The following is a 17,909-nucleotide window of genomic DNA, read 5'->3' as shown; positions in this document are numbered from 1 at the left end:
CCCGGCGGTGGCAGCGCGCATGAGCACTGTGAAGATGGCACCTGCCGGCGGGGTGGCACGGGTTCTGTGGGTGTCGCTGGCCCTGCTGGCTCTGCTAGTCCGGGCCGCTCTCGCCCTCACCGAGCGCTACCCAGCGCTGTCCCTGCTCCAGCAGGAGCGGCACCGCCAGCGCCACGGCCCCGCGGGGGAGTGGGCGGAGCAGTACTCGGCCGAGTGCGGTGAGTCGGGCGTAGCCGCGGTGACCGCCCGCAGCGCCGGGTCGGCGATGACGGGGCCGCTAGACGGGGCCGCTGGCGGCGGGAGGCGGTAGGGTGGTGGTGGTGGTGGTGGTGGGCGACCCGGGGCGGTGCGGGGTTCCGGCGGCCCCTCGGCTGTGCGCGCCGGTGCCGCTGAGCTGACTCATCCCGGAGCATCTCCCGTGCGAGCGGCACCCCCGAGCAGCGCGGAGCGGGGGCTGCGGCACCGGACACAGGGGAGGCTCTCACCCCTTGGACGGAGAAACCGTACGGCATGTGGTACCACACTGGAGGATTCCTGCTGCCCCACTCACTTCCCGAGCCTGGCAGCTGGACTCTGACTCCTTTTTAATCCCTGCACTCAGGAGCGTGGGGACATGCCAGCACCTTGTGCTCACTGAGTTTCTTAGTACAAGAAAGACAAGGAGAGGGTCCAGTGGAGGCCAACAGAGATGATTAGGGGCCTGGAGCATCTCTCTTATGAGGAGACACTGAGGAAGCTGGGCCTGTTTAGTCTAGAGAAGAGAAGACTGAGAGGAGATCTCATTAATGGATTTAAATATCTCAAAGGCAGGTGCCAAGAGGATGGTGCCAGGCTCTTTTCAGCAGTGCCCAGCAGCAGGACGAGAAGGAACGGCCATAAACTAAAACAAGCAGAAGTTCCACCTCAACATGAGGAAGAACTTTTTGTTGAGGGTGGCAGAGCACTGGAACAGGCTGCCCAGAGAGGTCATGGGTTCTCCCTGTCTGGAGACATTCAAAGCCCACCTGGACTTGTTCCTGTGTCACCTGCTCTAGGTGACCCTGTCTTGGCAGGGGAGTTGGACTAAATGATTCCCAGAGGTCCCTTCCAACCCTAAGAATTCTGTGGTTCTGTGAGTTGGATGTGGCTTGATTTATTTTCAGCCACAGTTACACGTATTTTGCTGGTGAACTGGGTGCTTCTCTTTATGAGAAGTTTGGGTAGCAGGTCTTCTAGTCTTTTTCAAGTTAATTGATGGCTTGTAATACAGGCACAGTTAAAACTATTTTTATGTGTTCAGTATCTTTTGCATCAGAAGCATGTGGCTTAATCTCTTGTGATCATTGATTGTGAGGATGGTGTGAATGGACCGTACAAAAATGCCAGTCTGAATCACAATGTACACATAGTACAGATGAAGAAAAAGGTATATAGGAGAATTATCAGTAATGTGTCATGACTTCTTAGCTGTCAGCACAGTTTTATGATTTTCCCCTCTTTATTTCATAAAGCCTGTGCTCACATCAACAGTTCCTATGGTCCCTAAGAACTAATATACAACTAGTGTAATCCACTTGAATTACAGATTTTGCAGAAATACCTTGTTATGTGTTTGCTGCATCTGTGCTTTTTCCTTCCCCCCCTGCCCTCTGTGTGCATACTTTTGTCTTCACACTATATAGTTTTTATCACTGTTTTTTTGGGGGGTGTGGGTGGCTGCAGTGGCTGAGAGCCACAGAGTGTAAACACTAAATCAGATTGTGAAAGTTATCTCAGATAACCATTGCTACACTTTATTCAAGTTTAAGCATAAAGCCAAGAAGACTTTCACCCAGTGCTGAGATCAAAATCTGTACACCATACAAGTTAATAAATGGCAAAGCACTTGATTACATCTGTTAGTAGACTTGACGTGAACGATTGACTCACGATACTCCTTCAGAGGTGTACATGGAAGATTAGATTTTGATTTAATGGTGAATGTTGTTTTTAAAGAGACCAGTGTAACTGGGATTGATACCAGGAATTCTGCTGAAATCATCAGGTACCTCAGGTACTTTGCATGCACTGATAATAAGATAGCCCTTAATTACAAAACAATGTAATTATCTTGAAATAGCTGTATACCAATTCACTTCTTGCTATTTAAATAGCATGACTAAATAAATTGCTTGTTATAAAATTCCTTTTAGCTCTTGATCTTTTGTTTCAGTACAACTTTCACAGAAGCTGAGATTCTTTTTGTCTCAAGTACTTGAGGTCCAGGGTAATTTCTGTGGTTGGTGTTTCTTGTTTTTCATGAAGTTGTTAGTGTGGTACAGTTTTGATTGTATCTGACTTGCAGACAAAGGCAGATCCATTCTTCCCTGTGAGTAAAGCAGTTTGTTGCCCCCAAAACTGCAAGATATTAGGAGTCCTTTCCGCACTATAGCTTGTAACAGGTAGGCTGTTCTTATTCCCTGCCACCTTATTAAAAAATTCCATCACTGAATTTTTGCTTTTGTGCAGAACCCTGTTGTGGAGGTAGGCCATACCTGTACCTGTTTGTTTTGGTTTCTAAAGTGAAAATTACTCTGTGAGTCTGCAGCCAAAACTCTTAACTGTCACTGATTTACAAGCACCAACACGGAAAAACTAACATGTTAATAACGCTGCCATAGCACAGGAGGGTTTGGCCAACGTGAAGAACAAAGGGCAGTGTTGAAACCTCCTGCTATCTTTTTGGAAACTATGGGTAGTGAGCCACTGTTCTCACAGGACTTTCTGACTTTATACTTTGACCTTCTGCTTTTAAGCACTCTTACTGCTGTTGTAAAACTTCTACTGCTTATCATTTATGGCTCAACATAGCTCCAAGTTCCTATTTACAGGAAATGATTTTAGATGCTATTTTGACTTCTCTTTGTAAGGAGACTGTTTCTTTCTCTCTTTTAGCTCTGTGATTGTGAGAAATAGGGAATTAACTAACTGCAGTCCTTAAGAAGTCTAAGAGCACACTGCCCCCCAACCTTTCAAACTAAGCTTCAAACTTATATTTACAAACATTAGGGGAGATGATAAAATTTGGTATTTGTGGCATGAATTCAAAGAGATAACACTGTATATCTGCTTTTTCTTGTTTACTCTTGAAATATTTCAAGATAATAGAAGCTTTAGGACCTGAAGATTTAGAGGTACCAATTCTGCAATTAAAGCGCCATATAGAGGAAGTAGTGACTTCTGTAGTATATCAATCTGGGGGATTGTTGATTTTTATTATTGTTTATTTGGTGTCTTAAACTTTTTCTCAACAAGCTGAGTTTCACTTTTTATAGGTTTGAATCAATACTACCCTTTTTGTAATGCCCTTCATATTAGCGTACCTGTGGGGACCTTTGTATATGGTCAGTCAATTACGGTTTACTATTCAGGCTACTTTTTAGTCTTTATATCAATGTTTCCTGAATCTCCAACAGCAGCTCTTTCCCTGCCTCTGTACGGTCCATTCCATTTATTTCCTCTCTGGGATTGGAATGATAATTTTATTTATTATTTCTGGGGCCAGAGAATGGAATCATGCTAAAAGAGGACGTCTAACCCCAAAGTTTTGTTATTTGCTTCCAGCATCCTCCTTTTTTTACCTCCACCCCCTTTTTTAGCACCTTTTCTTTTTCATTTATTTTTAGCCAAAAACAGAAGCACAAGTAGACAGAAAACTAACTATATTAAAGCAGTCATGTAAACTATTGCTTCCCTGGATGTGTGGATGTAGTGCTGTGAGCAGAAACCACTTCATGAAAATTTTGCCCAGTGGAGTGCCCAGTGGGGAAGCTGAACATGAGGAGATGTGAGATGTGATAATAGAACATACATACATGTAAGGTATTCCTAAAGGTATTTTCTCTCTTTTTCCCCAGATTCATCATTTTTGCACTTCCATGAGTCGGATTGTGACATAGGAGGGTCATCGTCTTGTGAATCTATGCTTTCTCTGAACACAGAGAAAATTCTGGTATGCTATCAAGAATATAACGTACAGAACAATTTTAATAGATTGTTGAAGTTGCAAATCACTTTTGCTCCTTAACCAGTTAGAATGAAGTTCAGGGAAGTAACTACAAATAGAATCTATTAATCAGTAGGTGTAGGTGCCCAAAAGACTTAAGTATGAATGAACTCATGTTGCTCATAAAGGTATTACTTTGTAGTGCTCCATCTCGAGTCTGTAGGGCTGTTGACTAATTGAGGCTGATGTTTTCACTGAAAGCTAACCTTCGCCTCAATTAGTCAACTGATTAATTTTTTGCTTTTAGGGGTGCAGGGGCTATGCCTGAAATAGGGGAAGGTGCATTATTTTTTACCTGGATTAACTTCCTGAGTTTTACCACAAAATGTGTATAATTGCAGGAATAATGACTTGCAATCACTACAGAAATAGCATTGTGCAAAGATGAGAGTTAGAGGCTTCAGGACATATTTTTCTAAATGTAATGCAGACATGGCATGTGGGGAATATTCTAGCAGAAGAAGAGCATTTCTTGGTAGAGAGACTTCAAGAGGATTATCTTGTAATTTGAGTTTTCTTGCAACACTGCTGTTAGCCTTTTGATCTTGAACAAATATAATCTTCAGTCTACATCAGAACACAGGTTTGATGTTACTTCCTCAGTCCAGTGTAGTCAGAGGTATTGAAAATCTTGAAATAATTCCCATATGAATATATAAAGAAGCCTTGGCAAATTTGTAGGAATTATTGGCTATAGAGGAACATGGAAACAAAATTATAATTGGAAACAACTTCTCCAAAGGTGGCATTTGGAAATAAAACTACTCTACAGCAAATCCACCAAGCCAATTATTTAATTTGAATATTCTCCTTAGATATTACTTCATCAGATATTGGCCAGATCTTCTGTCTAGTCTAGTCCAACAGCACCAGCAATTCTTTCTAAGGCAGTGAAATATATATTAGTTTGTAAGATGTTTCCCTGTTACAAAAAAGAAAAGTTATTTTAAAGAGGGCAACAATTCACTGTACTGGGGTCTGGTGATGTGATGAAAATTCTTCTCCCGTTTCTTGAAGGCAGCATGACTCACAGATTTTGCATGTAAAGTTGCAGAATGTCTAACCTGTACCTGAATTCAGAGTTTGTTGAAGAAGGATTTCTTTCTCTGCCACCCCAAGAACCAACTACTGTTCTGTTATTCTGTAATGACTAAAGAGGCAAGGTAGTGGTACTTCTCTTACTGTCACATGCACGCCTGTAATCCATAGGAAATGACGGTAATTCCACATTCTACCACTTGTAGCTTATTTTCCAATACCCAGTGTGGAATCATGCTATATCTTTGTCTGCAGACAAAGTGTAGACCTTTTTTGTTAATCCACCAAGGAAGAGGTTATACTTTTGTAAAACTGTTGTGGGGTTTTTTCCTAATGTTAATACAATTATAGAACAATAATGTTTTGCAGAATTAAGTGTTAAAAATCACTTTCTGCATTAGGGTTTCTGGAAATTACCCAAAGGCTGTTGATAATATAAAAAGGTTGTGTTTTGAAGTATGTGTGATTTGTAAATGTTTATGGACTGCAATGTAGATTTATTTTACTTTTTGTTATACCTGCTTATTCTTGCGCTGCCTTTTAATTACTTTTTTCTAGAAGAAGAACTTTTCCATTCTGTTACTGTAGCGGTGCAGCAGTAGGTGGAGTAACAATTTGCAGAGTGTTATGGTTGTAATGTAGAGCCCATACATTATCTTTTATTGCAGTAAAAACAAAGTTTGTAAAATCCATTTGCTAATCATTCATACCCTCCAAAATGCTCAAGTTTTTAGAGCAGACCAAACTTTCTTCTCGTTATTAGATGCACGGGGTAGAAAATGTGAAATGGGATTTGACCAGTTACTTTTGCACCTTGTAGATAAGTGAAATATATGTTTTGTGGACACAAGTAACGTGGTTACTTTTGATTGGACAGGCAAAAAAAACGTGAAAAGGAGACAGTAGAGAAGCCGTTTAGTTGAAGCAAAAGAAGAGAACTGAACAGAGAGAGAAGTTATTTTTTCCCCCTTCTTGTTTCCTAAAACAGTTTGAAAGATGTATTAATGAAATGAATATTTTTTTTTTTCTAACATAAACGGCTCTCTTAGGCTTACAATTGTCTATGGAAAATACTTGTGACAATGAACAGAGTAGAGTAATTCTATATTTCTGAGGGGTTGTCTTTAACAGTATTGGTTTCTGTAGGTGCATTATTTAGGGAACAGACATCCTAGATGAGGCTACAATTGGCTGAACAAGGTCTATAATTGATAGAAAGTAATTGTTAAAAGGACAGGCTCTTTCGTATGGCATTGTGAAGTTACGCTTTTCTGTGTTGTTGGAGTGATACTCTTTTCAGTGTTTATTTTCAGTGTTTTGCTATTCTGCAGTATCCTTCCCTTTGGAGGAGACAAAGGAATAATTAGTGGGGTAAAGAATATAAACTTTCATATGAAATAGCATATGTCTTAGAAAGACTTCCAAAACTTCACGTTAAGCAGATGTAATACAGAAACATCAGCCACTGGTAAAATGCTGGCAATGTTCTTTCATCTGAAAGGTTTGGTTAGCCTTATGTTAGAGAGGAAAACAGCAGCATCTGACTGAAGAGTAGTTTCTCTCCCTATGGAAGACTAGGAATGAATTTGTATTGTTACCTTAATGCAACCACATCAGTCTTAACTTTGCTATTTAAGGCATTCACTTAAGGATTTAAGACATGGATTTTCTATTAAATTCTTTATTGTTGTTTGCTGAACACTTAAAAAACATGATGTTTTACAGAGCCAAGCGAAGTTGCTTGCAGAGCAAAAACGATTTCCATTTGCTACTGATAATGACAACACAAATGAAGAATTGGGTAAGATGCCTTATATAAGGTTTGTGCAAGTGAATGATGTGCTGATTATTAGTACAACATTTTGAAAATAAACTGATTATTCCTTATAGATGCATTAATTTTAAACTGTTCCAATAAGTCTGAAAATACAGTGAGTTTTCCCTGGTCATACAAAGAAAATACTTATCTTGCTAAAAATCTTTCCTGCTTTGTGCAATAGAATTTTTCACCACATCTTCTTAAGCAGATGTTCAAAAAGCATTTTGATAAATCCTTTTAAACAGGCTCAGCTACTTCCTGCTTTCCTTTTACTGTTGTTATTGATGACTAAAACTATTAAAACATCCAGAAAATTTTACCAATGCAATGTGCTTTTTATCAAACATAGATCTTGGATCTGTCTTCCCCTCTCCACACCTTCTACCTATCAACACTTATAGGCAGCAGGAAGGCTTTTTGAATTACATCCTAGCCTGCTACCTGACGTTTGTTTTTAATGCACAGTCAGTGTAAAAAAAAAGAAGACATTTCAAATAAAGCAACAGGAAATACTTTTCTCAAAGGACTTAAGGACGGTGTTACTTGCACTGCTTTTTCAAACTGGTGTCCTGTGTAGGAAGCAGCGGTATTGTGAGACAGCATAGAGATTGTTGAGAATGTATATCAAGGAAGGCAGCAGACAATCTTTTATATAAGAGTGAAGGGAGACTTTTTTCCTGTCTAATAAACTAAAAACAATTAAGTAGTTTTTGCCTAACATAATTTCTGCCTTCACAGATTTATCCAGAAAAATTTGAGGGCTTAATCTTTTTTCGTATTCCTCTTGTACCTAACTATGTTCATAGAATCCTGCAAGGAATACCAAACTTCTGTTCAGCTGAAAATATCTGATGCTTTTAGCAACTGTTCTGTAGACTTGGAAAACTATGCCAGAAGCTCTCTGTCCTCATGTTTGGCATGTAGGCTGGCACCTACCTACCCACTTTATTCCAAGTATGTCATAGTGGAGCCTGGGTCCTTCTTCTTTGTGCATGTTACTTTTAACTGTTCTGAGGAAAAGTAGTGGAAATGTACGGGGCATTCTGAAGCAATGTTGGTACCCAAATACTTTGGCTAATGGACCATTTTTAACCCTGTGATTTTTCATAATACTGTACTTACTTGCATTTTTGTAATATTTAATTAAAGATGGAAAAAAAAAATTTAAAAAGAAGCTGATACTGTATCAGCTACTAGCTGTCAACCACTTGCCATAGTTTTACATAGTGTATGATCCCCTGCATTTTGCCGAGTGTCTTGGATAAACAAAATTAAGTAATTATGAGCAGGACAATTGAGTGACAATATGAGTCTTCTTTATCTTGCTTCTTCCACTTTTTTGAGTTAATTTTATTTTACATGCCAGCTTTTCTGTGTTCTGGAATTGAAACCCTAAGATGATACTAATAACTGTATAGTCTTGGAGGAGAATGAAATGAGGAAATTTCAAGAGCTCTTCAACCTGTTGTTCACTCTGCCAATTTTTTTCCCTTTTTTGGCAATGCTATGTATTTGTACCACGTAAAGCTTTTTATGTATCGAGGAAAGAGCTTATATTTCATACAAATATTTCCTTCTGCATAGTAGAAATGCTCTGAGATTGAGACAAGCCCTGAATTAAATACATTTCTTATTTCTTTCCTTTAACTTTTTCCCTCCTTTAATGAACAGTTCTTAGCAACACTTCCAAAACAATGTGGCTCTACCTGCATGAAAGAGAAGTGTCTGTGTCCTATTAAAAATACCTTTATTCTAGCTGACTTATTTGTCTCTTCTCATGTTTGAATAAATAATTAAGCTAACAGGTGCCTCTTCCATTCTTTGGATGACTGCTAAAACGCATTATTAAGTAACGAGAAAGGTGAATCCTTGCTCTTAGTTCCACTGCCAGCTGTTTGAACAAACTGCCTGGGGAAAAGTTCTCGTTAACTTTCATAGCTCTGGTCTTCAAGATACTTGGATTTTGTGGGCAGTGTAAACAGAGCTTAGTCCAGAGTTAAGAACTGGAAGAGATTAAAACATGCAAAATGAAACAATCTTGAGATATTCAGCTGTCAGAACTGAACTTCAGTCATGCAAGCACAACCGCAGCTTTCCAGTCTTGTGATTTGACTGTATTTTTGTATCTCGTGGAGATTACAGGAACATGTTTCTAAAACAGTGGTCTGTTTCTTTTTCAAACACTTGGCTTCTACTTCAAAGTGGGTGGATATGCAAGATCTTTAAAGCTTTCCGTAATTATTACATAGATAAAGACTCTGTAGTTTTTCAGTCTCATTTTTAAAAATATTGCAATCAGTTTAGTTGAGGTATTTCTAGTTAATTCAAATGAAGGAAAAACTTACTATGAGCTAATAACGTTTAGCAAAATGTGTACGAAGAAGGGAAGTTCTCTAATGGAATTATCCCAAAAAAAGTTAATCAGTGATAGCCAAGCTGACTTTGAATTGAGAAAACATGAATTGACTACTGAATTGGAATCATGGTACCTTTCCTGATCCTAAGGACTTTGGTAGCAAACACAGACTGTTTCCTGAAAAACCTGTAAAAATGAGAAAAAAGCCACGAAACCCCAAAACAATTCTTAAGAGCACAGTGTGAATTGAGTAAATAATGAATACTATGTAATGGTCAAGGGAAGTCATATAGTTTTGGTGGAGTTCAGGAATCTTCTGGCTACTTTAATTTTCAGTGCAATGTAGGAACTTATATTAAATACAACCATTGTAAAATATATTAAAAACAAAGACAGATTTGCTGTTTTATTTACTTCTGTAATGTTTTGTTAGCAATTGCTTACGTGTTGATTGGCAACGGCTTGTATGATGAAGCTATACAACATTTTTCAACAATGCTGCAGGTAAGTCTTCTGTTTGGACCCCTAAAAATAGCTTTATCCATTGCAACATAGGGCTTTTACTGAAACAAATATTCAATTAAGGATTTTAAAATGAGAGTAATTATTCTACTATTTGTTCATTTTTTTTCCATCCAAACATAAGCATACTCTTAGAACTGAGTGATCAGTATCTTGGTTATTTGGTATTTTCCTAATCTGTAGAAATAAAGTTTTTATGTCACTTAGAAATAAAAGTCAGGCGTTTTTAGCAACCTGCCCTCTTCAAAGCTCAGGTTCCTTGGATTGTCCTCTTAACCTGTAGGCTGAGGTATTTTAATGTGGACTTTTTTGGGTGACAGCATGTTGCCAGTAACATCTGTCAGAAAAAAACCCTGACGGTGTGTGTGGCAAGTAATGCATTGCTTTCATGATGATAAATGATTTTGTATGATGGGTTTATCCTTTTTCAGTGATAAGCATTTGATTAGCTTAATATATAAATAAAACATAACTGATACTTCAACATTGTGGGATTTTTCCTGATAAAATCTTGAAGAAGGTTTTTTCCAAGATAAAGAATTAAAAATCTTCTGCAGTTAAGTAGGAGGTCGTCACTTTTAAAACAAAACGAGCCCCAACAGTTTATAAGCTTCAACTAAAGCTGATATACTGTATTTTTACGACTAAAAACCTGAAACTGCCGGAAGCATGGACCTATTTTTTCATCTAAACTGGGTGAAGTACACAAATGCAAGCTGAAAGCAATACTGCAAATAATAGCATGTGTTTCTTCTAAGATGTCATATGGCTCATACTGAAATTGAGTGGAAGTGTGGCAATTTAATGGACTTATTCCTGGGAGTTTATCTGAGGACCAGAATATATTTCTTCTTGTGTGCTTTTGTTTTTTTTTGTTTCGTTGTTTGATGTAGGTGTTCAGTGATCTCTGATTTGTTTTTAATGTGAGGAGTTGTTTTTTTTTTTACCCTAATGAGAAATCCTACTTCCAACATCACTGGATTTACATATTGTTTCCTGTCTTTATTCAGAAGAAAACTTAATATAAAGATAAGCAAGATACAGTGACTATAGCAAGATATTGTGAGAAGTGTGTATCTAATGGAGTACCTCTGCAATGCACACATCTCAGTTTAAATTAATATCATGCTCATAGTATGCCTGAAAAGCTGTGAAGTGGTCATGATTGTTCACTCTGTCTTCCATAAGGCAATTTTAAATACATATAAAGTGAGTGTTAGAATATTTAATAATAAAACAGCTTTGCTTAGCCATAGTGTTAGAAGTAGGAAGTTACCTGATGTTGGTGTTGGCAAGTGTAGACTTGAAATCAGCTCACCTCTGGCAAGCTGCCACCATTGGCGTGCCATGGTGTTGTTTCGTCAATGGAAGAGCTTGTTTCCTGGGAAAGAGTTTGTTTCTTGGCAGTTTTCCCAGTTAAGACCAGGCCTGCGCTACAAATTTTTGTAGCACAGTTGTGTTGGTTGCAGGTGTGAAGATGGTGTGATTCCCAACTGGTTTTCAGGGAAGCTGACTGCATAGGCTTTGTTCTGTCAAGAAAACAGTTTTACTGTGTAGTTCTTGAAATTTGAACAGGAAACTGTGGTTGGAGTAAATAGCATTGAACAAGAAGTAGATTCACTATGTAAGATGCATCACCCTTAAGTTCCCAAGTAGGAAAGTCATGAACTTAAATCTAATTCAAGTCAGGTTGGTTTGAATTTTGCAGAACTATTTTGGTAGAATACGTCTGGTTTTAGTTGCTGCCTGAATATAAATTTCATCAAGATGTCACAATATCCTGCGTCCAAATTTTAAATCTCAAATTTAAATTACATACAAAATAAGCTTTGAATGGCTGAATGGTATGGTTGTAATCAGTTCAGTGACATTAGACAAGTTATGTAATTACCAGTAAGGTTACAACTAATGAAGTTGATGTACATATCTTCTGGTAGGTGGTCACTGGCACTACACTATAACTGCACTCTGTTTTGCTTTTTTACCAGACAAATACTCCAGAAGAATTCCATTAAATTGAATTTGAAATTGTGAACGTATGAAAGTATGGACTGTCATACAGACAATTTCTTTACCTGGCAGCTGTGATCATTGCTTACTACATTGGATCAGCTAGAATTAAATATGTATTGAAGAAAGATAGCTTTAAAAAAAAAAAAAAACAAAAACCACAAACAAACAAACAAACAACAACAACAAAAAACCCAAACAAAACCAAAACAACCCACACCACAACTGAATATTTTATTTGTTTTAAATCTTAACAGGAAGAACCAGAGCTGGTTAGTGCAATTTATGGACGAGGGATAGCATATGGAAAAAAAGGACTACATGTAAGTAGATAATAATTAAATTAGTATCCGACTGAATTATTTGAATCTAAACTATACAGAAGTAGATAGACTGATTAGAACTTGATAAATACCCCACAAAGTCTTCTTGCTGTCCTACTTCCATGATGTTGACAGAGTTTCACTTCATGAAAGTTTTAGTGAGTGACACTTCCAAGACACAAAGATGATGTTAAGCACATGGAAAATTTCTGAAAAAGGAGAAAAAGATCAATGAAATCTGATACAGAACTTGCTGTATAACCACTTTGGATTTTTTTTCTAATTAAGTAACTGCTTCCATCCTACAATTTATTGAGGAAAATATAAAAATTTAGATGGGCAAGATGCTGGTGGAATCAACCACTAGTACTACTTAGATTAAGTTACAGACAGTGCTGACAAAAACACTGGTGGGTGTGTGAGTATAACTATGTGTTTGAGTTCATGTGAGAGCTTGAGCCAGCTTTGCTGACAAGAAAGGGACTTATGGAGCCATAAATCTAATGTTTATTCACAGTTATATTAATAAATTATTAGAGGTACAACACAAAGGAGATGTGTACAAACAAAGTTTATTTTCCTTGTTTGTAGCAGATAGGTGTTATTTTTCAGCTATTTGTAGAATACTACATCTTTATGTTAATGTAAACTGATACAGTTTCAGAAACTTAACCAATCTAGTTGTCCTTCATCATGAGAGTATGTTTATCTAAGTATGCTCAGTTGTTCACCTTGTTCATTTTTCTCCTTTTCAGGATATGAAAAATGCTGAACTTGCTCTGTTTGAGCTCAGTAGGGTGATTAGTTTAGAACCAGATCATCCTGAAGTATTTGAACAGCGAGCAGAAGTGAGCATTTTTTTGTCTCTTTTCAGATTTTTGGAGAATTTGCAGTTATGTAGTATTTTCAAGTATTTCTTCACTGATTTAATGACTAAAGCTCTTCGCTGGATTCTTCTGTGAATATTCCTCCTTTTTTTTAAAACATATATATCAAGTTTTGTTTTGCCAAATTAATTACAGAAGATGGATTTCAAGATGCAGCTTTGTAGACAAATCAAAAGCATAAATGTTAAAGCCAGCATACTGTATAATGATAGCTGCCATAATATTCACAGTTTTAATATTTTTAGTGTTAATCTTGATCTAAAAATGTGAAAGGCATTCAAATAATTGGAAATGAGAGCATTTTCCATTGAGGGGAGTGGTTTTTTCAAAATTAGCTTTATGAGAGTATTTTGATTACATTTTCATTTGAGTATGTTGAAATAGCTTGAAATGGAGTATTTTGTTTTGGCCAACTTGTTTTTAATTCGGAATACTAGGTTTCTGCAAATGTTATTGGTGGTGTTCATTTACACTGATATATTATAAAAGTGATAAGTACTGAAATTTATAGTGGAACTTTCCAGCCTATTTTAGCAAATATGGTTACTCTTACAGCTGAACATGGAAAAGTCTTCATGTTTCTAAAACAAATCTGTTCACTCTGTTTACTCTAAACTGTGTTGTGGTTTTATACTCTTAGATATTGTCCCCACTAGGACGAATCAGTGAAGCGTTATCTGATCTCACCAAAGCTATTCAGCTACAACCATCAGCACGGCTCTACAGGCACAGAGGTACCCTTTACTTCATATCTGAGGTTAGTGGATTTTGGGGATTCTGTTTGGGTTTGGTTGCAGGGCTGTTGTTGATTATTTTGTTGTTGTTTGTGCCAGTTGTTACTTTTGGTACATTCTTTCCTAATTAGTTAAAAAAACCCAAAACGATATAACACCAAAAGCCTTGATTCTCCTGTAGTTGACTTTATTCTTTCAGTATTTCATCTGCATATCTGTTTAATGCAGAGAATCAGAGGGCAAATACCTTGCATGCACATTTCAGATTTTTTTGTGTGTTTGAGGAGTATTATATGGATAAAGATTTTGACTTGATTTATAACCTACAGCTGCATTTAATTAGTATTGATGAACACCAGTCTAAAAAGGAAAAAACTTATCACCAAGGCAGTAAGTGCTCCGTATACTTAAAAAAACCCACTTCTCACAACAAACAAACAATACCCCTACAAAAATGCTAACATCCTATTTTGCTGTGTAATTTTTGTGTTGTTTTTAATACTTTAGTGTAAAACTTTGTCTTCAAAGATTGTGTAAATATTAAATAGCTGTTTTCCCACTTTATTCTTCTGATTTCACTGTGTTTCCAGCTGTCTTTTTCACTTATTTTACTATGTTCTATATAGTGGTTACTGTAAAAGTTGCAAGTGTATTCCTTATTCTTTGGTGTTCTGATTAGGAGTTGATAATCATTGCTGCTTAGCACTGAGGCTGACTTCATATATTAAACACAGTTCCGTAGTTTACTTTATGGAAATAAAAGCATGTATTCCTCTTTATTTCCTCTGTCATTTAAAATCTACTTTATCACAGGATTATGCAACAGCCCATGATGATTTTCAGCACTCGTTGGAACTGAACAAAAACCAGCCTATAGCTATGCTTTATAAAGGCTTAACGTTTTTTCACAGAGGACTTTTGAAGGTAAAGCTGTATTAACTGATAGTTCATATAGAACAATACCCTCTATTCGAAGTTACTTCCATAAAATAATAGAAATATTATAGGTGTTGATATATGTATTTTCTCTCACATAAGGAAGACTTCTTAAGGCAAAAGAGTGCAGCCAAAATGAAAACGTGCCATTGCTGACTGTAATACTTCATCATATGACATGTAAATACTGCTGGTCTTACTGGACCAGTTGGACGTTAGTAAATCAGTGATAACTGACATGTTTATGGAGTGCTTTGAAAGATGTTTGTATTTGGAACCTCTGCTAATATTTGTATGGTTATGTTCAAAATTTCAAAACGAAATGGAGATTCTCTAGGTTTTGGGAAGGAGAAAGGGATGAAGAGAAAAATAATTTTAAATTCCTCTTTGAATGAGCTAGAACATAATCAAGTAAACTGCTGATAGAGAGGCCTGCACTTATGCATGTTTATTTCAGTTATATCTTGTTTCTGGAATGCTGGTATCTAAACTGAGGGAACAGAGGTGCTCACTCAGTTTTGAAAATCATCAGGGAAGTAAGTTCTTCCCATGCTTTTTTTACTTTTTTTTTACTTTTTCTCCAAACTCAAAACTTCTCTATGTTTTAGATGTAGTAATATTGCACCCTTTTCTTGCTTGTAAAGTATTTACAGATACTGCTGCCATTTTTCTGAGGGGAGAGTAATTAGATGAGTTGTTTGAAATCCTCAGTTTGAAAAGTAAAGATGCAACTCTGTGGTTCCTAAATTCCAACAGTGAATTCCAACAATGGAAGCTTTTTTTTTAAACCTCTGCTAATAGCTTGGAATTTTAACAGTTGTATGAAGGAATCCTGAAAGAACCTGGAGGACAGCCCAGAACTCCTGAGTTTCAGCCCACTATCTTTCATAGGCATTCACTGCTCTTTGTATTTCTCTTTTTTTTAGCAGTCTACTTCCTCGTTTTTTTAGTACCCAAGCTGGTGTTTTTTCCATGCTCTCAGTGTATGCTGTGAGAAGTTCAGGCAGTCATTGAACTTACTGTCTGTATTTTATTGCAGTCACATGAGTTACTTGCTAATAACAGTCTGAATTTCTGATTTTTGATGTAGGCAACAGAGACCCCAGAAAGTGATGGTGAAAATACAGCTGAAAAAAAAATACTGTCTCAATTTGCAAAATAGAAGCAAAGTTTTCTTCTTTCTGATATGCATATCAACAAGTTTCTGCATCACCTCCTTTCCCCCAGTTTCTTTCCTCAAAGGAAGTATCTTCCCTCTCTAATATTCAGGTTCAGAGAGATTATGACTGAGTGGCTTTTCATCCACAGATATACCTTAGCTTCCAGTCAGGTTCAGGCTTCTTCTTATGGGAAAGTTGTACATATCTTCTGAAAACAGATTTGGGGTGAGAGTGGCAGATTGAAAAGAGGTTGTTTTGGGTCACTGCTTTTGGGAATAATCATCTTGGTTTTTAAAACTTATCTGGAGGACATGAGCCTATTAATAATAGGTTAATTTTTATTAGTAGGTTAATTAATATGTAATAATAGGTAGGTGATTGTCTTACATTTTTTGTTCAATAGATATTTTTGTGCATGTTGTAGTGCTCAAAATATATTTGATAGTTTTTCTAAATAAGAATTTCTAAGTCTACTGAAGATACTAGCAATTCTTTCCTTACAGCATTTAAATTATTGTACTGTAGGTTTCAAGATACTTTTCAGGCATTCCTTAGTAATATAAAGTAGTTGATTTATCCCATCCTTAATTCTAAGTCTCAGTATTGCATATGCCAATTTGTATAGCCAGTACAGTTTGAAAAGCTGAGTTCTTAATGAAATTCTTTGAAGAAGATTTCTTGAACCATATGCATATATTTTTAGCTTTTATTTTTATTACATTATGTTCCTCACAGCAACAGTATGTGCTGTTGTGTGAAGGTGATCACTTACTCTGTAATCCCTTGAGAGTGTTTGCTAACTGTGCAAATAACAAAGAATACAATAAAACAATTAAGGGCAGAGTACCGATTTGAAGGAGTCTTTTGGACTCCAAAAAATAAGAGGTGTATTATGAATGAAGAAGGAAGACTGTGAGAAGAGACTGCTTTGCCATAGGGAGCTCTGAAAGCCAACTCTGAAGGGATTTCATCTCTGAATTCTATTAAAATGCTAAAAGAACTGCTCATTCCCATGGGATATTAGACTAAGGAATTCCAGCTAAATCTGTAATTACTGTAAAGAATGTTTCAGTATTTCATTTGTTATATGATGATTACTCTATAGTTTTTGTAATAAATATATGCCTTGTTTGTTTCTACCAAAAGTTTTGATGAATAACTGTAAATCCATGGCTAGGAATTACTGAGGATGCTGAAATTTAATCAGTGTAGTAAGTGATAAATTATTTTGTTGGTCCCTTTCTGTAGGAAGCCATTGAATCATTCAAAGAAGCTCTGAAGCAGAAAGCAGACTTCATAGATGCGTATAAAAGTCTGGGGCAAGCCTACAGGTAATTGCATTCAGAAGTAGTTTTAAAGTCAGATTTCTATCTGATTGTGTTTATTAAAATGCACTCTTAAAGTTTTATACACTTGTTACAAAATTATGAAGAATCAAATGTGTATTTGGTAGGTCCTGCAGTTGGTATGGCTATATCAGGATATATTCAATATAAATAATTTCTAGTTTTGCTTTGTATTTTTAATTCAGTCGTCTAACCTCCTAAGGTTAGGTAAGTGGCAGTTTTCAGTAAGAAAATGTTTTGGTTTTGGACTTGTGCCTTACTTACCACAGTATATAAGTTCAAAACACAATGTAGAATCACTGATTTCCTCGTGAGTTTTTTTGTGATACCTATTGTGGTTTGCAAGTACTTTCAAGGTGCTAAATGATAGTCAGTAATGTAGTCTGAAAGATGAGCAGTTGCTTTCTTACATTTCCAATAAATGCTTTAACTTTTTTGTTCTGTTTTTTGGATGTGGGACTGCCTCTCTAGTTGATAAACTGTTCTACCCTGTGTCCAAGAAACCTTGATCTCAATAAGTTTTGTTTTGAAGGAGAGAAAAAAACAAGCCTTAAAATATCTCACTTTGCACTGCATTGTTGTTTTACAAACCAAAAGTTACTTAACCAGAATATCCCTAATCTAATCTGCTGAAATTTGTTGCTTTTATTCCCTCTCAGTGTCCTATGCCTCCAAAGTTCTCTGATCCTCAGGAAATAATGGAGGCAGGAGTGTAAAGAAACTAACATTTTTTTTTTTTTAATTTATTTTTTTA

At 36.7% G+C, this 17,909-nt stretch overlaps 1 protein-coding gene across 3 annotated transcripts in view; it reads left to right on the top strand.

Annotated features, from left to right (window-relative positions):
* The first annotated feature begins 19 nt into the window (after positions 1-19).
* The window catches only part of TTC13 (tetratricopeptide repeat domain 13), a 39,926-nt gene continuing 22,036 nt past the window's right edge, over positions 20-17,909 (top strand). Inside the window, exons 1-9 of one of the 3 annotated variants that reach the window (XM_027685753.1) lie at positions 20-218; positions 3,876-3,970; positions 6,788-6,863; positions 9,671-9,741; positions 12,027-12,092; positions 12,848-12,940; positions 13,620-13,736; positions 14,527-14,637; positions 17,058-17,140. In XM_027685753.1, the coding sequence (XP_027541554.1) occupies positions 20-218; positions 3,876-3,970; positions 6,788-6,863; positions 9,671-9,741; positions 12,027-12,092; positions 12,848-12,940; positions 13,620-13,736; positions 14,527-14,637; positions 17,058-17,140 (911 nt within the window). Of the gene's footprint in view, positions 219-1,905; positions 2,033-3,875; positions 3,971-6,787; positions 6,864-9,670; positions 9,742-12,026; positions 12,093-12,847; positions 12,941-13,619; positions 13,737-14,526; positions 14,638-17,057; positions 17,141-17,909 lie in introns of those variants that run through there. The other 2 variants (XM_027685764.1, XM_027685773.1) reach the window with 2 other exon arrangements.

The sequence above is a fragment of the Neopelma chrysocephalum genome, unplaced genomic scaffold (assembly GCF_003984885.1).
Source record: "Neopelma chrysocephalum unplaced genomic scaffold, ASM398488v2 Primary Assembly neopelma1_23, whole genome shotgun sequence".
NCBI lineage: Eukaryota > Metazoa > Chordata > Aves > Passeriformes > Pipridae > Neopelma > Neopelma chrysocephalum.
Note: the sequence above shows the minus strand (reverse complement) of the source record. Positions and strands in the feature narration are given on the sequence as shown.